The 22,980-nt window shown below is 44.6% G+C and overlaps 1 protein-coding gene across 5 annotated transcripts in view; it reads right to left on the minus strand.

The window, feature by feature from the left end:
* DOCK10 (dedicator of cytokinesis 10) overlaps window positions 1-22,980 on the minus strand; it is a 227,671-nt gene that overhangs the window by 168,089 nt on the left and 36,602 nt on the right. Inside the window, exon 1 of one of the 5 annotated variants that reach the window (XM_045198211.2) lies at window positions 1,323-1,547. The exons of 2 other annotated variants lie outside the window; for them this stretch is intronic. In XM_045198211.2, the coding sequence (XP_045054146.2) occupies window positions 1,323-1,487 (165 nt within the window). In that variant the 5' untranslated portion in view covers window positions 1,488-1,547. Of the gene's footprint in view, window positions 1-1,322; window positions 1,548-22,980 lie in introns of those variants that run through there. 2 more of the 5 variants (XM_045198210.2, XM_045198209.3) reach the window with 2 other exon arrangements.

The raw sequence follows: 22,980 nt of genomic DNA on the forward strand, positions 1-22,980 counted from the left end.
AAAACAAGGCACTGCTATTAAGTGAATTAATTATTTTTTATTTCTCAGTTACTCTGAGATACAACTTCTTTTTGCAAATTTCTAGCTGCAAGAGTTTATAGTCTAATTAGTAAACTTAGGAAAAAATGACTTTTAATGATTGAGACGGTATGAATCCTACACAGAGAAACAGAATGTGTTAATGCTAACAAGAGTCCAACTTGAAAACAGAGGTCTCAAATCTTTTCAAATTTAATTTGTGAAAACTTGTAAGACTAATGAGTAAGAAATTATTCCTACTTAGTGTTTCCTCCTGGAGATAATCATAGCCAAATAGTTCAAGAACAGTATCACTTTTCAAAAACCAAATATTGATCTGTTAAAGAAGTAAGCATAAAATATTATGGTTTAGTATTCTGTCACTCAGAGGCACAGCCTGAGCCAAATGACTTTCATTTGAAAACTTTTAGTGTAACAGGTACTCTTCATTCATTATTTACTACATCCTTGATATCCGAACACTGAAATCTAAGAGAAAATAAAAGTCGATTGTACTGAAACCACCCGGACTTCAATGCCTCCCCAATTTTGGAAACTTTAGCACACCACTTCCATCCTAACGTGGAATTTCAGTGACTAAGCAGATATTTCCCTGAACCTAAAGTAAGGGAAAGCTTTATCATCTACTTTACTCTTGCCGATCCAACAGATGCACGATGTGGGAGTAACACTGTCTATCATAATTAAAGCATAAATAAAAAATGTAATTAGACAAGGGGTGAGAAACAGCTTTCTAATTAGAGCACCATGAATTCCACAAAATTCTCAAAAACTTTATTCTGATTGGGTGCCGAAGTTAAGCCCTTTGGGGAGACATTTCTGTTGCAAAGTCAGAAGTAAAAGCTCTAACTACCTTGAAGTTAGAGCTGTAACCACCAGCATCTATCCCACTTGATGGGTTACATGTGATGTAAAAATATCTGCTTGGGGCTCTTCTTTCAAATTAGAAATATAAAATAAAATCAACTTAATTAAACCAACTGCAAAATTTTCACTTTTTTTCCTGCACAAGTTAGTAATAGTATATATAATGTCAGTCAGTAAAGAATTTGTAATAGACTGATAAACTGCACATTTTGGTGACAGATGTAAGATAAAGAAAATCATCTCCTTGAATAATAGACAGAGTTTTAAAAGGTTTCCCCCAAACAATAAAGCACAGTAGTAAACTCTAGGTCACACATTTCATGATCTGAAGCTGAGCACACCAAAGCCCTAAATCGTAACCTCCTTCTATAAAAACAGTTCAATCAAGTGAGGCCACTTTGCCACAGATACCATACCATTATAACGAGGGTTCTGGGTCTGCTCATTTCATCGTCACTTTCCAGAGGCAAAATTTCGTGGGATGGTTCCTCCTCCTGGCCTCGGCTACAAATGTGTGGACAGCTCCTCTGGACCACAGAACGAAAAGCTTGCAGCAGAACAATGCTGGCAGTGCAGCCCATTGCTGCATCCTGGAGCCTACAAAATAACTTCTATGTTGATGCTATGTTTGCAAAACAGTGGCTCCTTGTCCCTGAACACAGCCTACATTGCAGCTGCAGCCAGCTCAGGCTCCAATCACTTCCTTGAGCTCTGATCATCTGATCAGCGCCAAATAGCTTGGATGCAGAGATGGGAAAGATTGGAGCCACTGAAACTGAACGCACTCAGGAATATTAGAGCATTTCGACCAGAGAGGATTTCTCAGTTCATTTCGAGAGCATGTTTCCTGTTCATTACAACAATTCTGTTCCATTCTCCTTTCAGAGCTCTGAATAAATATATCTTTCCTATTCAGACATTCAAATAAATCACTTTTTCAAACTAAACAACTGAAAATCTGACTTCACACTGACATTTTTTTCCAAGGCAAATGAGTGTCATGTAAAGAGTTGAAAATGATTTTTTTAAAAATGTAAACACTTCCGGAAGGAAATTTTGCTAGATACCTCACTAAGTGATTGGGGTTTTACTTTCCACAGCTCTTAAGTTCCAGAAACGGAATCGACTCATCTGAAATGTGGCACCCACTGAATCAAAACGAATTATCAAAAGTATGCACACATTAACCAGACCCATGCGAGCCTGTGATTTCCTTTCAATGGTGTGGTTGTTCTGTTCCCACACATGCGGTTCTGCAGCCTAATACATTTTTATATTTACATAGGCGGCTTGCAGGGCTAAAAGCGTCTATTACGTAGGTCACTCAGCTGACTGAGCCACTCAAGCTGACCTCTTAGAAAACGCAGCTGTCAGGCATTTTCACATCCTATCAATAGGAATTCAAGTCTTCAGGAAGGAGTTTGGTGGCTAAGAGTCTAGTATTCCCTACCTCCTGCAAGACCAGTCACTTAGGAGGCAGCCAGAGAGATGCTTAGAAGTCACGTGACCTGCTTGGCCTGGCTTCAAGGTCTAATGGTCTACTGTAACAGAAGAGGGCGGCAGGGGATGCTTGCACTAAAAATATCTTGCGGAAAATGGATTTTGCTTATAAATGAGGGAAGTATGAAATCCCCAGTAGGGTTTGCAATGTCAGGATCTTTCTGTCAAGCCAATGCTCCCAGGGTAACTCTGAGAGTCAGAGTGAAAATATTTTCTTTGGTTTCTGGGCTCCTCAGTGTGGAGGGTGCTACAGGAAGTTTGGAGAAGACTTGTTTTGCTTTAAGGCTCGGCCACTCCCGCCCCAGTAAACTTGGTTTCACAGAAGCAACTAGCATAATGCCCAATTAGGCATTAATTGCTCAGTAATCTGTCACAATACAACACCGTTTTAATTAGTATGTTTGCCAGAGAAGTAAAACATTTTTGTTTCTTTCAAGAGGTACTGGCTGCCAATAGTTTCTCATCTCCCTCTGTTTTGAGCAAACATATTTTAGTGTTGCTGGAAAAAGAAGAAAAAAATGCTAATGGTGCTGGCAAGTCCCCTCACTCCCTGCGGACCTTTGTCAGAGAGCCCGGGTGCTAATCTAAACTGTTTTTACTCTGAACAACTAGGGCATTTACTGAACAGAGGCTACAATTTAGCCTGTCTGGCCTATGTGTATTGACTGTCTATATAAATGGTATCCACCAGGGACCCGGCACAGAGTGGGCTTCCGTGATTATAGAGATGTCTTTTCAAGTATGACTGCCCCTTCAAACGGCCTGCATCTCAGTGCCTACCCTCCCCCACCTCCTCCGATGCCCATGAGAGAACCCTCTCCAACCATCTCCTTAGGCCCCGGTTCTCTGCCCATGACCGAGTAACTCAAAGGCAGCAAGGCACTGATTGAATGCTTAAGCAGTCCACCAGCTCCAGCCGGCAACAGGACCAAGCGGGAAGCTGGGTCCCTCCATCATGCAGCACGGCTTGGCAGAGAAGATGCACTTCTCTTCCCAGACTCCTTTCCAGCCTCCCCTCGCTAAGTCTGGCTAACCTCTAGGGTGGCTTTTGGAGTCAGATGTTTTGGCAGGTGCCAAAGTCTTTGGGGAAACGAATGAGATGCTTTCTAGCTATTGGAGTTGTATTACCACTGATGCCCTCTTTGCCTCTGAGGAATTCATCCCCATTATTGATGGACTGCTGGGGGCCTCTCAGTATTCTCTCTCCTTCTCGTTCAACTTCTGTCATCAAGGAAAGGGACCTCCAAGAATTACTTTCTTGGGAACTCAGTGCACACCACAGTTACCTCGTCAACAAGAGACCGAAAGGATGAAAAACAGGGACTAACAATTGGACATAGAGTCCAATATTTTCTTATGAAAAATTTCAACTAGGCAGCAAAATTGCAAGAAAGGGAATCGGTTCTGAACTGTACATGTTCCTTAGTAAATTGAGCCGGGTGGGTGGGGTATAATAGGGGAAGAGGTAGAAATCAACCCAGACAGAAGGCCTTCCCCCCTCATATTTAGCATATAGGTAGATACAGAAAATATATTTTAAAAAGAGGAATAAACTCTTCACAAATATCTGCTATTTTCACCTGCAGTATTAATAATATGAGTATTGATTTGGCTCTTAAGCATCAGATATGCATATCCTTACTAATTAATAACTTTTGGAGAGTCTCCTTTGTTCTCATCTGCCTCCTTCCCCTAACTGGTTCTTATTTCACAATTCACTAAGATATTTAGTAAATATAAAATGCTAGAAGATTTTTAATTTATTATCATAGATGAGAAAATAATGTCACTATCATTTTGTAAGACCAAATTTTCCAAGAAAGTGCTAGGAACTAGATTTCATTCTGAGATATTAAATGAAATATGCCTATATGTATATATACATATGTATGATGTATGTATGTTTGTGTATATGTATCCACATAGATAAATTTGCATATGTTGTATACATTTGTGTGTGTATATACACATAGGCATGATATTACATTTGCCCATTCATTCAGCACTTATGGAATCTTAAATTTATGTACAGTGATAAAACTTTCTTGTTTTCAAAGCAGAGATGGCAGCGTTGTGCAGACACGAAGTAGCCTTCGTGTAGATAGAAGTGGAAGGAAGAGTGAAGAGAAATAGTATTGATAAGTTAAGGTATACCTGGGAGAAAGTTAAATATAGAAAGAAAAAGTAAAGAGTTTTGAAGAGTAAATGGGGGACATGAAAAAAACAACAAAAAAGAAAGACTCATAAAACAGATACAAAATCACCAAAATATCCTTCACTCCTGTCTCAAATGACCACTCACCCAATGGTCCTTTCTTTTCCATAAATCCTGGCAAATACGTTTAGTTTTTAGAGCTGTTTTCAATTTTTTTTGGACTAAGAATTTTTTGATTCTAGGTGTTGACACTTCTGCCATTGGAATAATGCATCCAAAGACCTTTCTACAATGGACGAGGGAAATCCTTCTTTAATTTAAATAAATAATGTCTGTTGAAAGTGTTGGACTCCCCCAGCTTTGTTAAATTATGTAAGAGCTAGATGTCTAAACATGCCTTGAAAGCAGACTGGGTTGAGTTGGGCCCTGACTGGACACGATGGAGGTGGAGCCCACAGTTCTCTCTCACCCAAAGGACACATGCCGAGGCCTCTGAGTCTCTTCAAGCATTGTGACCAGCCTACGTGGAGGGAGGGAGGTTTTCTGCCGTCTTCATAGGGCAAGTGCACTGAAAGCCACTGCTGGTAACGATGCCATCTTGTTGAAACAAACATGAGCTCAGATAAAAATACTTTAATTGAGAAATGAAGAGTAACAAGGTCAGCCTTCCCTGCTTCTTGGATATCCCTGACCCTCTCTAGTTTCGTCTCATTGCTCAACACCCTGGAGTTGCCGGTTGCTATGACAAGAGGTTAATAAGACCATGATTAGAACTTATCTGTGAAGAGAAATGTATGGTTGAGATTTTGAATGTAAAAGATCTTGCCTGGGAAAACCATACCCCACGAACAACGTCTCAAGTGAATTGTCACCTCCCCAGAGAAAGGTTCTAAATCCCTCGGATTCAACTAACCACACCTTTGTGCCCGCTTCCAAAACACAAAGGTTCAGGAGCCTCTGGGAACTGGCTCCTCATTGCACCCACATGTCCCATTCCAGAAGAATGTGGTCTCCGCCACATTAGGAGTCCAGATATGTTGACTTCTAGTTCAGGAGGGTAGGTGGAGTACATTTGTTTCCTTCCTCCCTTTGCAAAGTCCAAGTGAAATGACAGCAATGACACCAATAAGAGGGATTGTATTGATTACAATGGTGCGGGGAAGGCTTTTTCAGCGGATGAGACTTTACAGGAAATTTTGTTGAAAAACAAAAAGTGAACATGATCACACTGACCCATTACCCAACATGAAGGATTAGCAATGTGCACACAGCAGAGGATGGCTCACCGCTCCCCAACGGAGCCATGAACGGGCTCTGAGCTTGGAGAAGGTGGGCACTGGGTATGAGAAAGTAACTCGTCTGCCCTCCCAAGCATGCCCAGCACTCACAGAGCACCAGAGCACCTGACAACCACTCTCTGAAGAAGAGCAAAGGCTTCCGGGATCCTAGCCTAGGAGTTGGCACCTCAGAGGAATGCCCACATTATTTTGACATTGGCAGGTGGAGGCGGGGCACGTCTGTAGCCTGCCTGCCTGGCTCACCCTCTGAAATAGAGACTGCACCTGGGGCCTGTCAACCTAGAAACTGTCAGTCAGTTATCAGTCTGGTCAAGTGAAAGATGGGGGCTCAGACACAGAGCTCTTTGACCATCCAAACTAAGAAGATCCCTCTCTGGAGTTGAGTTAATTTATAAAAAACTGACAGTGTTTGCACTGAGCAATGTGGCCCAAATTGAAGTAGATCCTTGTCCCCAGTGTCAGCCTGTGGGAAGGCAGGCAGCGGAGGGCGGCAGAAGGCTCACGGTGAGCTCTGGAGGCAGACAGACACATGCTGCTATCATGCCTCTGCCAGGGGGAAGCTGTGTGATTGTGAGTGAGTTGCTTAACCTCTCTGAGTCTTGGTAGTATGTGCTGTAAAATGGGGATCATCCTTGATACCTGTCAAGATACTGGTGGGAGGAAAATAAAAGACCAATGTAGAATCTGGGTTATAAAATCACTAAGAGGATACATGTGATGCTGCCTCTGCTAATGGTAATAACAGGGGCTCCGTCTCCCCTCTCTCAGCCTCCACTCTCAGTTTCAACTTGACTCCGCCCAAGAGAAGCCTCCCCTGAGGGGCCTTGCCTCTCAGCCCTGAACCTCAGTCCTTATCACTGCATCCTGTGGGTTTCCTTTCTAAGACACAAGCTGAAATTACCTTCTGATGAATTTCATTTTTTAAGTGACGTCTTCCTCTTTCTATAGAGCTCAGATTGTCTTTACTTGGTTCACTAGATGTCCAGTGCCCACAGTGTGGTTGGTGCTCAATGAATAATAATAAAGCCAGCCCTTCCCTAGCACTCACTGTGTGCTGGGCGCACAGGTCTATGTATTGGTTCGTTTACACGGCACCCTTCAAAGTAGTTCTCTCCATTTTACAGACGAGAAAGCCGAGGCACAAAGAAGTGAAGTGACTTGTTCAAAGATTCACAGCTAGTAAGTGGCAGAACCAGGGTTTGAATTCAGCCAGAGCCTGAGCTTATTACCAATTCCAAATGTCAAGTCTGGGCCAAGTAAGCCTTGTATATTCCAAAGGTGGATTTACACCAAAAAAATTTTTGGCATGTGGGTGGGTGTGGTGAAGCCATCCTGGAAAATCCCCTTTGAGAGCTGGTGTGTCTCTCACAGGCAAATCTGTGATATTTCCTTGAATGACGGCTTCAGAAGGCAGCTGGCACTCTTAGCAGACTGTTTCAGGTTATAATATAAATTGCATTTTGACAGGTATGTAAAACATTTTAAAATGTAATGAATTTGATGATAAGAGATTTTTAAAAAATGTCCTATGTTTACTGTGTGAAGTGTTCACCTGTCCAAATTGGCTGTAAAGCATAGAAGTGGTAGATGGAAGCGCGACTGGCTCCCTCTGTTGCTCTCTGACGTAACATCTGCCCTTATCTGACAGGAGATACTGGTTAACACCAAAATGTCCCTAGAAAAGAGGTTACCTCGGGTCCACCAAGAATGAGTCCTTCATCCTAGGACACTCTTTCAACCTGGATGTGCTGTCCAGGCTCAGAGAGGACGGCCTGCTGCCACTTGATGTCAAATCCACAGAGACTTACAGCCTGGCCACCTCGCAGCCACCTGCCTTCTGGGCAAGCGTGCAAACTTGGGCATGATCAGCAAGCTGGGGGAGTACAGCTGCCTCAGAGTCTGTTGCTCCTGCCTGCACCACCAGGGTATTCTGTGCAGTCTAGTGATGGAAAGAGCCTGGAGACCAAGCAGAGGGAAGAAAGTTCCATCCAGTTATTTAAGCTGCAGGACGACCTTTACGTGGGACCTCAGTGATTGGTGGAATGAAGCAATCAATCAATAAGGAATAAAAATCGACTCCTCCTTCTTCTCCTCTTCCTTTTCCTCTTTCTCTTCTTTCTCCTCCCCCTCCCCCTCATCATTATCACCATCATCAGTGTCATCATCAAATTCTAAATCCTGTTGATCTTCTTTGTAAACTTTGCAGAGGCTCAGCAATTATTCCCAAGTGAAAGTGACCTCAAAGGAAGAGAACCCCTCACCCCAGCCCCTAAGAACAACTCAGAATTTAGCCCCAAGTTGAGTAAAACCAGGTCATGGATTTGGCCATTTTGCTGAGCAGGGATTAGTGAGAATCTTTTTCCTTGTCTATTTTGAGATAGGTAAATCCCCTCAGGTATAAACCCAATTAAAATGGCTAGGAGGGAGTTAATCAGTGCTTTCTTGACTAAACCACAGGCAAGAGAACACAGTGAAATCATTCTCCCTGAGGCCCAGTTGCCCTCCGTCAACTTGCACCTCTGCCTCTTCCAGTGCAACTTCTACTCAAGACCTTGGGATTTCGTTCTATTTTGATCATTAGCCACAGCCTCTTTGTTCCACATCTGATTTGATGAGTTCTCTTCTTTCAGTCTTTCTCTTCATTCCCACTTATAGTAGCCTCCTGCTTCCAGGTATCCTTCCCACTTGCTGACAGTTATTGAGTCGCACAATTAATCACTTTGGAAACCAGCACACTGTTCTTTCATTCAAAAAATCCAGGTGCTGTTGTCAAGCCCTTCTTTTTCTTCCTTTTCCTGCCTTTAGCACTGGTGCAGTTCAAAAGCAGATTACTGTTTTGTTGGGACATTTAGATGCATCAGAAAATTCTGCTTCACTTCTCTCGAAGGCAGCTTCCTCATCAGCAGCTTCCTGCAGGGTGCGTGGATAACTTATGCTTTCCATTAGTATCATAGCTTCTATGTTTGATTGTGCTGTTCTCGGGTCAGAATGAATCTGTCTTATTCTTAATTGCAGCAGTTGGGCAAAAGCTCAGGAAGCAGATTGCCAAGATTAAATCCCTGTTGGGACATTTACTATTAAGCAAATATTTAAAGCCTTGGTTCCCTTACCTGTTAAATGGATGAGTACTCACGAAGATCTAAGATCCCTGTCAGGGCTTGGCACAGTACCAGACACATGGTACGTATCCCCTACATGTTTGTTAGTTATTACTAGAAAAGAGTGGATCACAGGACTTTCAGACATTGTTTGAGTTTCCACAGCCCCTCCACGAGTGTTTTTGTTGTTTGTTTTGGTTCATTATCTCCCAACTTTTTTTTTTTGTTTAGGAATACACAGTGTACCCTGGGTGATGGAGGAATGGGGATATTGGGCGTGCCCCCAACTATGCTTCAAGTTCAACCCCATGGTAACGTGAGACAAGATCCATAACTGCTCCCCAGACCATTTCCATGAGTAAACAAATTTGAAATAACATAATAATACCTCATCTAACTGGAGATCACTCATTTGCAAGTTTAATATTCTCAAGACAGCCAAGTCCTGGAAAGCAACAGAAACAACTTCTGCAGAACCAGAAGGAGACGACAGTACCTGATTCAATAATCTATGAAGCTTATAGGACCTGCTCGGAGAAGAGATGCTCATATCTTCATCATTCACTGTTCAGCCACCGCATGCAGAAGTCTAAAGAACTTGCTCATCTGAGCTTGCAATGGCCTTTGACCAGAAGCAGTGTATTTTTGCTTGCCCTGCTCCAGCAGGAACAGGGAGCAGGCAATTAGAATAATGTCCCTGCTGAATATAGAAGTGCTGACAGTTGTCAAACTTCTTCAAAAGATTGTGGTGTGCCCAGGCATTAAGCCACCAGCCCACCAAGACTCAGCCACCAGCTGGGGTTTGGGGCTGTGTATCTGGGGCGGAAATAAGGCTACATTATTCTAGTCTAGTTCCTAAGAAGTGATTCAGAGCAATGAACATGATCTTTGGAGTTGAAGAGACCTAAGATGAATTCTCTGAACCTTATTGTCCTCAATCATACGATGGAACTAAGATGACCTTTTGTGCAGTTACTTTAACAGAAGACACCACGGTTACTGGACAGAAGGGGTCTGTATGCCGGTGCGCATCAAAGCCCAGCAAGACAGAAACAAGAGTTTGCAGCCAAGAAAGTAAGGATTTATGAAGGACATAGTGTGACGCCCAGAGTCACAGGTAGTTCATGCTTAGAGACTGGCTTCCTGGTGCCTTTTGGGGGATGGATTACACAGGGCAAAATCACTAATCATGAGACTAAAAGAGTCAGGGTTATTGTCTCTACTGAGTGGTGGGTGCTACTGATCATTGCATTTGGTCCTGATGTCAGCTATGGAGTTGTTCTGCCAAATTTCACAAAGATTTCTTCTTTTTGCTTCCCTGGGTCCAGAGCTAAAACCTAACTGAGGCTGAGATACTATGTGCAGTTTGGTTGAAAGCCCTTTCACAATAGCCAGTAGACTCAGGACCTTGTTTCTAAGACTGCTGGATGCTGACCAGAACCCCATTGTCCTGGGGGCTTAATGATTCAGCAAAGGAGAGGGAGATAGGTGAGTCAGGGTGCCAGGTGAAGTTGGTTTGAGTCAAAGGAAAAAATCAAAATAAAAGGCCAGAATAAAGAAAATAAGGTTTCTACGTGGTTATACTATGTATGAAACATTGGCCTAAGTGGAAGATTTCATCATTCTTTTCCCACTGTTATTAATACAACTATTATATTTATTATCATTGTTTTTCAAATAATTGCCAAAAGGGGTAACAGTCCTGCAAGACAAGATTCATCGCTAATACAGTCTCATGTAAACAGTAATGAACAAAAGAAAGAGCCTTGGCACTAGAATGAAAGGGCAAGGTCAAGAGTGAGGTGAGGCAGGAAGTGTTGTAGGGTCCTGTCTACCACCCAGTGAGTCCAGAGTGCATGGTTGGTCACACTGACTTAAAGGTCCTGCCCTCCCCACTCCCACTCTACCGCATGCACCTGCCCCAAAGGAAGGGAGAGGTGATCGATTCTGACAAGGAGAAAGAGATAGAAGGAATCAATATCCAGAATACCTGGTACTAAATCGTGGGGTGGGGGTTTATGGGGAGCATAAACACAGTGAAGGACAGAGACTGCTCAGTGTGCTAGCCCAGTACGGTAACGAGAAGTCACAGCATGACGCTGATGCTTCAGGAAAGGACCAAGTATGCCCAATGGCCATAGTTTCAGAAGCGAGAGAAACCTCTGAAATGTTCTAAATAAATATCCATCAATGACTGCTTTCATTTTTAAAAAGTTTAGGATTACATGGGACACATTATGTTATCTTCAAAACTTAGCTGTGTAAAAAAATACTCTCAGCTGAGGCTGGATAAATAAGCTCCTAATTGTACAGTCAGTACTTGTTCTATTTTATTTTCTGTGTTCACATTTTGTCTCCTCTGAATTGTGGCAGGAATTAGCCACCCACATCCTAAACATTCCAAGTTAAATCTAGTTTACAATGATCATGACTTGGTTTCCAAACAGGAAAACGGCAGTCTCTCAAGTAATTAAAAAATGTGCTTTTCCAATCAATTTGAAAGATGAAAAAGATCATGTCAACATGAGTAAATGTCGTTTCCATTCTTTGACGGGACTCGGGAGTAGCCCAACATGGCATCTTAGGGTTGGTGCGAAGTCCCAGGCTCAGGCTTTGGAAAGAAAAGGAGAACAAAGGAATGTTTAAAGCCAGCAGGAGCAGGAGGCGGCGGGACTATACACAAAAGATGAATTTGATAATGTTCAGTTTCTCTTTACACCCTAAACTGTAGGATGTGGATTCTTATAGATAGTGTTATCTCCAGTTTCTGCTACTGACAAATGAAACTACAGCAATTCTTCAAGAGGACTCGTGCAACCTGTATTCCAGCAGGATGTGGTGGGGAAAAAAAAAAAAAGCAGTGGATGGAGCCTCTGCCACTAACTGTAACTCCGGACAGGTCTTGTCGCCTCTCTCTGGATCTAAGTTTATGATACTGGTGAGGCTGCAGGAAACACTGCAGGACTGAAGCTGCAGTGAGGCACGTGGTGGATTTTCTCTAACCCCAGGTAAAGGGTAAACAAGCCAGCAGCATCACGTTGCTCTGGTAACCGACACAGAGGGAGACCTTGCATGGAGATTGCACAAGGATTGGCTAGGAAGACAGATGCTCTGGTGTGCATGGAATTTTGGGCCTGCATTTTAAAACTGAGGTTGGGCAGAGACTCAACCCTTCACCTTCTCCTTGCTTGCTCTCTCAGGGGCCAGAGTGTTCCTGGACCAGCAGGCCCTGGAAACCACGTGGTCCTGCAGCAGCCTGGCTTCAGATGCAGAAAGTGGCAGCAGAGGTGTGACTGCATGGGACATGAGCATGCAGCCTCCAGAAAGATGCCTGGAGCCGGTCTGTGGCTGGGGACAAGCTAAGCGCCTCAGTGATGGTGCTGCAGCCCCCTGCATTCCCAAAGGACAGCATTGAGAGGGGAGAATGAACTCCAGGCACAGCCTTGATCTAAGCTGGCAAAGGGTGATGGGGTTTTCCTTTGGGTGTTTTAGAGGAAATGGGCTCTGAAGCGGGAGCCAGCCATTCCTCCAAAATTGTTTAGCTTTTGAATAAACAACCTCTTTTCACCAAACCTCTGCCTCCAGATTTTGCCTATGGGCAGTGAGCAGTAGAACCCCATTTCTGTTCAGTAACATTTGCTTCTCCATAAAATCAGAGCGTTAGAACAGATGATCCCAGGTTCTTTCTAGGTCTAGGTTCCAAAAGCTATATCTAACCTCAAGGTTCAGAGAAGACTGATAACCAATGTCTGGGCTTTGGGGTGGAGGGATGACCTAGAAAAGGTCATATACAGTATGTTCCCCCTACCAATACTTTTTTAAGGCTATGTTAACTGCTTGTAATGGTGAACATTACAAGCTGTTATGAAAAAGGTAGAAACACTCTGAAGAGTTAGGGGGAAGAGGAAGGAGATGGGAATGGGGTAGTGGAAGGAGGTCTAACAAAATCCATTTCTTTTTCTTGGAGATCAAGTCATTGCTAAGTCAGAAACCAGTAGGACTTGATCCTGCCTGCTTCATTCCCTGATCCAGCCCCAGAGGCAGAATAATCATCCCAGCGAGCTCTCAGTGTACAGTGTTGGGGAGGAGCAATAACCTTCCTTCCTCGTTCTAAGTTCTGGCTGGTCTAGTAATCAAATTGACATGAGAGAGATGAATGGCAGAAAAATACCTTAATCTATTACGTATGTACATACTGGGGTTCTGTAAGAATACGGGGTCTGAGGACAAATCTGGCAGTTAGGGGTTATCTGCCATCTTAAACTAAGGATGAAGTGTGGGTGTGGTTTGGGACTTCAAGTGGAGGAAGGCAATTCATATGGAAATGGAAGAGCAAATGTTTGGTAAGTAAATGTTTGCTGGGCCATCTGTAACAATGAGACCAGAAAGGACTTTGATCAAAGGGGTGCTGCTAGGGTTCCCTCTGTCCGTCACACTCTAGTTCATATTAAACTCTAGTTACCTCTGAGCACAACTCCCTGGAGCAGGTCTTTTATCTAAATTCTTTTAGGCAGTTAAGGGGAAGGTCAAAGTTTTTTCCCTGAGTTTTTCTTTCCTTAAAAGTAACCAGTTTAAAATACAATATTTGGGGTGGCAAACTCTGTCCCCCTCACCAGCAATGTCCTAGGGGGCAGAAGCAGGTTGGTAGGATGATAACAATAAGACTCAGTTGGTCTGTCTTTGGAGGGGTGATCATTTTCTGTGCCACAGACCGAAGTTTGTCATTACCAGGATTTGTGACCTTCGACACATGACCTTTGAGCTTTGTTTCCGTTTCAGTGAAATGAAGATGATAAGAATATATTCCTGCCTCATATGATGAGTAAGTAAGATAATCCACGTAAAGCACTTAAACCATGCCTGGAACTTAGGGAGAGCCCAATAAACAGAGAAGATCTGTGGTTTATGAACTCAATTCAGGAATCTCCGCAGTTGACAACCACACACCAACTGAGTCAAGCGTGTCTTTGGCTGCTGGGCGGCAGGCACTTGCGGTCATGGAAAAACAGAAAACCTCCCGGAGTGGGAGAAAGGTCTGGGCTCCCGGCAGTTTAGAAGAGAAGAATGCAAGACAGAATACCGGGTGTTCATGTTTACCCTTCAGGCAAGGCATTGTCAGCCTGTTTTCTATTCAAGAGCAGAAAGGTGAGCAGGAGGAAGACTCACATTTCATCTCAGAAGTGAAATGAATTTTGACTGTAGAAACTAGGCCCCTCCTTCCCCTTCATCCATTCTGATCCCTACCCAACAAGGACAGAGGAACTCCACCCTGCACTGAAAGGCAGGTTACAAATGCCCAGACAGTGGCCTTCTTCCCACCAGTCAGCGTCGACTACACATTCCCTGTTGGAGCAGGAAGCACCAAGCAGTCCAGCGCAGGTGGCCCAGGTACCAGAGGGCGAAACCCAAACTGGCTGGACTACGTGGGGCTGAGATCCCAGCCACCACAATGGTGTGGCTTCTCCTTTGAAAAGCCCTTAAACCTGGTCTTACTCAAAATTTCCCAAATTTGACTCTATATACCCTTAGGTCTTTAGAAATATGTGTGTAATCAGGATATCATATGATTCTATTACATTCCTCAAAGAGAATTCAAAATAGCTTAATGCAACCTTAGTAAAGGCCTAATCCCCGGCCAACAGAAGGATGAAGAAAAGAAATTTCCTATGATCATACTTTGGCTCCGAAAGCACAGTCTATCCCTACACATCTGTGAATGAAGAGACTAACAATTCAGATCACTTTGGACTCATTTACTATATAACATTTATTTTTAAAAGAACAATCGATCAATTGATATTATGATTACTTTTGTAGGTGCTAATGGAAATACAAGCTTGAGAATCAAATTTAACCAGAGGCAGCACACGTGTTGGTTAAGGAAGACCCTGCCCAACTCCAGCCTGGCTTTGAAAGTGAGGTAAGTCTCTTAGCTAGCTGGATAATCTTCAGCAAGTCACTCAGCTCTTCTCTGCTTTCACGCCCCCCACAGAGAACTGTTGTAAGAATTAAATGAGATAAGATGTGTAAAAGTACACATGTGATACACCCCCAGCTACTCTGGACCACTGCTACGAGGCGAGATCACACCTAGTGTGGAGGCACAGCCGTGGCTTCAGATTTCTATCTATTTCCATGGACAGGCTGACCTGCACACTGGAGACACCTCCTGGCAAGATGGTGCGGGATTGTGCGGGAATGTAGGCTGCTACTTTATTTAGGAAAGGGAGTGAACGTTAGTGCTTTCATAGTGAAAGTTCACCGTGTGAATCTCAGTACATTCACTGTTTTCAGGGTATGGGAAGTGACCGTTGCTTCATTTTAACTATTTTACTTTTATGTATTTATTTTTTTGAGAAAAAGGTGTTACATTAGCTTGAAGGTTTTAAAATATGCATTGTTCACATTCTTGGCTATAAACTTGCCTTAGTGTGAAAAGGAAAAAGGACCCTACTGATTTTCAAAATTTAAATTCTGCAAAAGCCAGGTTTGTCTCTGTAAGGTGAACTCGTGCGTGGCATGGATGTTCTTAGGCGTATCAGGCATTTATGTAACTGATGCTCTGCCTCACTGGAATCGACAATGGGGTAGTTTGAGTCAACTGGTACACTGTCCAAAAAAAAAAAAAAATGGCCAGACCATTAATTGGCCTAACTATTTCTCTCCAATAAAATTCTTGCTCAGGTCTTTTGTGCCAAACTGCTCATGTGTTCCATCCCCCAAAATAAGCTTCTCTTAAGTGTCCCACCTATGCGAGCAAGCATCCCACTCTCTCCCCTCTCCCTCCGTGTGGGGTTAGAGCTCACTCTGCAGTCGTGTCTCCAATCAGGTACAGTGGGGTGTGGTGGCTGCCAGGGGTCAGGCTGGGGGTGAACGAGGATGAGATGCCTGGTGCGACACAAAATATCAGAATTGAATTAACAGCGAAAGTGAATCTTAACCAGCCAGGATTCCATCGACTTGAAGGGGACTACGGAGCAGGAACCCATGCCCAGTGGTTTACCGGCTGGCATGCGGGCTGGGCCACCTGGGTCCAAGTTCTGGCTCAGTCCTGAATGGCTCTGTGACAGTGGATGAGGGACTTGATGTCTCTGTCTCATGTGTAAACTGAGGAAAGTAAGTACAGTAATAGGATGACCAAGCAACTGACCCTTGGGTGCCATTAATAATTATGCTAAGATAAGAGGCATGAAGAGGGGCTATGCACAAAAAAATCCACGCATGCTCACCTTGGTAATTTCTAACTCTCATGGTTGCTGTGAAAAATCAAATAAGGTCATCCATGTGAAATCACTTAGCCAGGTGTCTGGGACGATAGCACCAGTAATTCAGTAATGTAAGTGGGGCTTAATAGTCAGGGGGTCCATCCTGAAGCACACAAGAAGCAGCTTTTGAACTTGGCTCTGCATGGAGCTTGGTTGGCTTGCAGGGTGATTACACTTCAGGGTGGGAGGGAATGTGGGCCCCAGACATTGAGGGAGGTATGGAGGTGGATTTCCAACATGGACGGGGTTCAGCAGGCAGGAGCAGACTCAGGTGAGGCTACAGCCCTGGAGAGAAGCTGGAGTGAGGGATAGGAACTGATCTGAAGCTCCGCTAGCCGTGCTGACTTCAGATTAGGGCACTAGGAGGAAAGGTAAGAAGAGTTCCACTGTGGTGTTCCTGTGACCTCCCAAGAACTTGGTTTGCCTTATACCTGGGATCCCTGAATCCTCACCTCTCAGTTCAGAATCCACTCCAACCTCCCAATGCCTATTTCCATATGTCTATGTAGATATTTTGCTCCCCCACCAAAGTCAGCACTGTCTTTGGTGTTGGTTCTGAATCAGCTCTGCCATGCAACTGGTCTGTGGCTTTTAATAGCTGCCCCATTTTTCCTCAAACATTGGGGTAATTTTTGCTGCCTGCCTTTTTATTGCCTTCTATGTGCAACAGTGACAAGCAATGCTCATATGCCCCTACTGATGGAGGACAGGAGGACAAGCATCAGAGAGCAGCCAGTGCTGGACATGAATTATGTGAAACCCAGCACTTGCTGCCATAGGCTAACCTCAGGAACCGTGAGCATCAGAACTGAAGTCCAGAGCATCTAGCAAGCTAAGGAGGACCAGAGTTGAATTCGAAGAGTCATTACCAGACATGCAATGTGGTCCAAAGCCACAGAGAAGATTTCATACCTGAAGACAGAGACTCAGAGGGAAGACTGTTGTCCACAGAGAGAGACAGACCCAGGGGGTCTCCAGAGGAGGGAGCAAGATGTGGGTGTGCAAGAAGGAGCGTAGGGACAACACTCTGTCAAACAAACACGTGTCGCCCCAGCTGTTCCTCGTCTGTGTTTCCCCCAGTGTCGATTCCCGAAGCTGCCAAGTTCTGCACTCTCAGACCTGCTAGTGGCCGTGAACACATTCCCATATTTCAGCGCCTCGTGCCACCTCTCTGGTTATAGTTCTTATCACTTTCAACCTCAGGGTCATTCAAGACCCAGGCAAAGATGGCTTGAAAACTGGCACTCTAGCTCCGATTTTGAGTGAGAGTTATGTCAATCGTAAGTTTTCTTTCTATATGTTTTCTTAACCTTTTGCCTCTTCGAATGCTTGTGTGTGACTCAGCATGAGCAGATGAATAAAAATGAGTGAATAAGGAGCAAACAAATTTACAGAAATGATTCAGAAGCATCCGGTGTTTCTTGGCTCAGCACCTTGGTATTGTTTGTATTATCGTTCTCTCTAAATGTTTACTCCCATCCCCTACATGCCCATGGTGTCAGAGCCAGGGGCATGCTCCTTTTGTGGGCGTCTCTGGGCTGACATCTCTCCCAGGGTCTTTCCCATCTATCCTTCCATCTCCTCTCCTCCTTCCCCTCAGCAGCATCAAAGCTGCTCCCACATATTAAGTAAACAGACAGAAGTAAAACCTCTTTCATCCCTGAAATTTTTATGGCCGCGGCACTCTCCCGCTTTCCCTCACAGACAAGCAACTGGGAAGAATCATCTAGAGATGTTACTATTTTCCTTTCTCTTCTCCCTTTCATGCTTAACCCAGAGAATCCATGGCTGCACTCACTTCACTGGTCTCCCTCCACCCAAGGGTCCCCCATTGGCACTGCAACAGGAGTTTTATATGGAAAAAACGGTGGCGGAAGTTCTGTGATGTGCTTTTGTCCCTTAGAAAAGGCTTGCTTTTGTAAATACCTTCCTCAGGGTTGTTTAAATGAGGTGAAACTATGCCAACTTTTCTTCCTCCCAAGTGGACAGGCCCCTATCCGCTTCTCCTAACCACTCCTATGGCTGTGAAACTCCGGGGAATTGCTAGCTGGGCCCACCTGTCCAAAATGAAAGCTTTTACTTCTGCGCATTCCCAGGCGAGTCCTGAAGAGGGAGTCCAGGAGCACGCCTATGACTGCCAACCCCTCCAGGGCCTGCAGTTCCTCAAGTTTCTCTTTAAGAAGAGAAAGCCTCCGTCTAGAAGCTGCCTTCCTGCAGGTGACTCCACCACAGGCTGCCAGCTTGTCCAATGTCATCAATCTCTAGACATTGGGTAGGCTGGCTCCCAGGACAGCAGACTGACTGAACTTTGCAAAACCCCTCTTCCCTTTTGCTCCTTTCTTCCTTTGGCAGATTAAGCAGAAACTCTGGGCCTGAGGACAGTTAGGATTACGACCTTTGACAGCAAGAAGCAGCTACAGAAGATGAGGCTTTCATCTACTTACCCTTGTAAGGTTACAAGGCCCAAAGTCTTCAGGGGGAAATGTTACCATAGGTAGTTAGCTAGTTACTAATAAAGGAAGGAATCAAAGGAAATCAGACATTGTTGAGCATAATGAACCAGGGGGCATAAGCCGGCTTGCTTAGCCAGAAAGCTATAGCTTTACACACTGCAGGGGACCACAGCATTGCCCTGCCAAGGATCAGCATCCCTCCCTTCTTCCCCCTGGCACTGAATTGTTGGGGGAAACAGGGGCTGGTAAGCACGTGCCCCATACAAGTCAAAATGGTGCAGGGGGAGGTGCTTGACCATAGAGGCCTGTCAGTCTAACCTGGGAAAGGGGTCAATTGGCTAGGGGATGGACCCATCAGAAGCCTGTGATTAGAAAGCTGATTAGTTATTTTGAAAAACCACCTCATCTGTCCCAAGCCCAACATAATATAACTCAGCTTAACAGAGAAACTCTCTCTGTCTCTTGCCTGGGAACACGCACTCACCCCATTTGTTTGCGCATTCTCTCCATAAGGAATGACCGTGCAGGTTCTGGTCATTATGCACTGCAGGTCCTTAGCACTGTTCCTGGCTGTGCAGCCGGAAGCTCTGTGGACTCCAAACACAGGCGCCAGGTGGGAACCTGGGTAGAGTAGCACAGCCAGGAACAGTGCTAAACTACCTGGATGGGGACTGAGACCACTTAGCAGCTGCCTGTGGGCTCCAAAGGACTAAGCTTTAATATGAAAATATGAGAACCTCTGGACACTGGCCTTTGTTTTGGCCTTGCTGAAGACATGGTTGGACTTTCCCGTGGAGAGTTGGGTGATGGGACACAGGCATCCTTCTGTTTCCTCCTGAATAAATCTCGCCACACCGCAATCTGCCATGCATAGGCCCCTCCCTTGCAACCCCGTGCAAAAGCCCCACTTCCACTGGCCACAAAGAGAAGGGAGAAAAGAAGGGAAGAAGGGAGGGAGAGAGGCAAGGAAGCAGGGAGAGAGGGGGAAATGCAAGGGAGGGAAAAGGAAGAAGGAAGTTGTTTCCATTGAGTGGGTGTTTCTCTAATTAATGACTATTACTGAAAGCCCGTCTGTACCAGGCACCGTCCCAGGCCCTGGGGGTAGAGCATGGTCTGAGGGGACAAACTCTGCGGAGAGCTTTGTCCCCTTGGGGCTTGCATTCTGGTGTAAATCTCAAATAAAATGCTTCCTTCTTGAGAAAACATTGTCTGCAAACACCATACTGGTGCTTTTTGGGGTGGATTCTTTAGTCATTTGAATTAATGCTTATAACTTCAGCCAGGAAAAATTAAGACCAAAGAAGCAACTTTTCCCAGGTCCCCAACCCAATAGCTGCAACTTGACACTACCCCATAGTAAAGATTGCATGCCAAGTGCCCAGAAAGCTCAGCGATGGCACGAACGCTTTTCTGCGTGAGATGTAATGTAACGAGTTCCTTCTGATTGTTCTGCTAAATGCATTCTGTCACAAGGCATGAAGCAGTGTTAAATTGGCAAGTGATCTGAAGTTCAAAAATTGCATATCAAGGGCTAAGAGAATGTGACTTTTCATTTCATACACCTTTTAGGCAAACTTACCGCTGGCCCCAGGGAACAGACTCATGACGAGTTTTCTGAAACCACAAAATGTATGTCCTGTCATTTATAAAAAAAGCGAAGGGACACTCCACACGTACATATGGGTGCACAGATGCACACACGCCACACAGTCACTAGCTTTACACATCGAGTTTCTGTCGCTTGCTGCAGTGTCTAAGGGTTTGTGCGGCTGATTTCTAGAATGCAAGACGCGTGACCTCAGGGAACTCCTGGGGTCTGGAAATACCTACAGATAAACTTACAATGTTTTGAGTTTGATTTCGACCTCACAGTGGCACAAAAGTGATACATAGAAGCCATATTTGGAATTCTGAATTTTGACCTCTCCCTGGGCCAGTGATGTGCGGTACCATATGTACCCTCTTGTGATGCTGGGCAGCTCCCCGTCAGCCACGCAATCGTGAGGGCAAACAGCCCGTACTCTGCAGTGTGTTTATCGGGCTGGCCGGATGGTGCTGCCCAGCTGTAGGCTAAAGGAAGCGTTCTGAGCATGTTTAAGGTTGGCTGGGCTATGCTGTGAGGTTCACTACGTTAGGGGTATTAAATACATTTTCGACTCACAGTATTTTCAGCTTATGACGGGTTTATAGGAACATGACCCCATTTTAAGTAGAGGAGCCCCTGTCTCCTGGTTGTTAGACTCACGAATGGAACTGTGCTGTCCTGAATGGAATGTGGAAGACCAAAAGCGAGTGCTTTAACAGTGGAAGAAGCAGCCTGCGCTTTCCCCCTCTCACTTCACCTTGCTTTTCCTTTATTACAGTAACAACACAAGCATGAGATCTACCCTTTCAATGGATGCTAAGGTGCACAATGCGCTATTGTTATCTACAGGCACTATGTTTCACAGCCGGTCTCCAGAATTTACCTTGCAAAGCTGAAGCTTTATATCCATTGACTAGCCACTCCCCCATGGCCCTTTCCCGGCCCACTTTAAAGAAAAAAAAAGGATTTTATTTTTAGAGCAACCCAGCTCACATGTAAACTGTGCTGTTTTAGCATGTCCTGTCCAGACTCGTGAAGAATAACAGGGCCAATCGTGTTAGAACCCCCCCCCCCAATTTTTCACACATCCACAGTGTCTCGAGGGCATCCTTGACAGCAGTAGAGCCAACCCAAGGGACTGAGAACGGTGAGTCCATAAGCCACGGCGACTGTGACTTTCCTTTAGAGAAAGGCTGCCCCAAACAGGGCTCTAACTATTACTTGGAGAAAAAAAAATCACCAATCACTAGAAACTGTTGTGTTAATCTGGCATCAAAGGAGTTAACTTGCTAAAACGGTTCAGTGCTGCTTTGTGAAAACTGTGGGCAGCCAAGGATTGTTATGGGCAGTGGTATCTTGTTAGTATTTTAAAGTGATTAGCGTCAAAGTTATTGGCTAGCTGGTAAGAGTGCCAGTCTTGGCCATCTTTCAGGGTGTGTGTCTACCAACAAGTACGTAGGAGCCAATAGTAGCGGCTGGGGACTTGGGTTAAGCCTTCAGTGAGGTGAGCCTTCAGAGCTACACAACAGTGTACAACAGAGCTTATACAATAGCGTTTTCTTTTTCAATTATAGTTGACATTCAATATTATTCTGCATTGGTTTCAGATGTAACAGGAGTTACACAATAATGTACATTAAACTAAAAACTTTTCGCACAGCAAGAGAAACCATCCACAAAAAGAATAGAAGATATTCACCAATGATACCTCTGATAAGGGGTTAATAGCCACAATTTATAAAGAACTCAGACAACTCAACATCAGAAAAACAAACAACCCAATTAAAAAGTGGGCAGAAGACCTGAACAGACAGTTTTCCACAGAGGACATACAGATGGCTGATAAATGTGCGAAAAATGCTCAACATCAGTAATCATCAGACACCTGCAGGTCAAAACCACAGCAAGGCACCACCTCACAGTCAGAATGGCTGACATCTGCAATAGAGTTTTACTCAAAGCGCTATGGAAGGACAGGGAAGGGCAGTTGATTCACAGGGAGTTAGATATGGCTTCTTAGAGTCTAAGATATTGGAGCTGCACCATGAAAAAAGGCATGAATGACATTTGGGAAGTAAAGGGAGGAAAACGGTTCAAACCTGAAAGGCTATGTTTCTCATAAAGGCATCCGCCACTTCTCTACTGGATGCTGAAATCATTCAATACAAGTGCTGCCCCCTGGTGTCCGTTGTGAGAAGGGGCCTCAATGTAAACATCCTCTTCCCCACAGGACCGGTAAGAACGACCAAATTGCCATCCTCAGTATCATCTAATCCTAGTATCATTTCTCCACGTTTTGGCATGGTGAATAAACAAAGGCACAGACCAAGAATTGTAACAGTAACAACAACAATGCCACATGTCTTTTTCAATGAGTTTTTGCAGAAGTAAACCCATTAATGTGTTTGTTCTTAGTGGCTGGTCAACTGTTCAGCTCTCTCTAGCTGAAAGAACACTGAGATACAGAAAGCATCTTGGTGCCTATCCTCACAGGGCGTCACGCTCAGGCAGACAGGCCTGTACATCCGTACCTGCAGAAGGGAGGCAACCAGGAGACAGTGCCTCACTATCCACAGATCCCAGAAAAGGCCTGGAATTTTGGCCGAAGCTCAGTACACGCTGAAGAACTAGCAACAGCCATGTCCGTGAGGCCTGCCTGGGGGTGGACGGGTAGGAACTTACAAATGACGGGGGAAATTTTTGAGTACGTGACCAGGGCC

The sequence above is a fragment of the Desmodus rotundus genome, chromosome 2, assembly GCF_022682495.2.
Source record: "Desmodus rotundus isolate HL8 chromosome 2, HLdesRot8A.1, whole genome shotgun sequence".
NCBI lineage: Eukaryota > Metazoa > Chordata > Mammalia > Chiroptera > Phyllostomidae > Desmodus > Desmodus rotundus.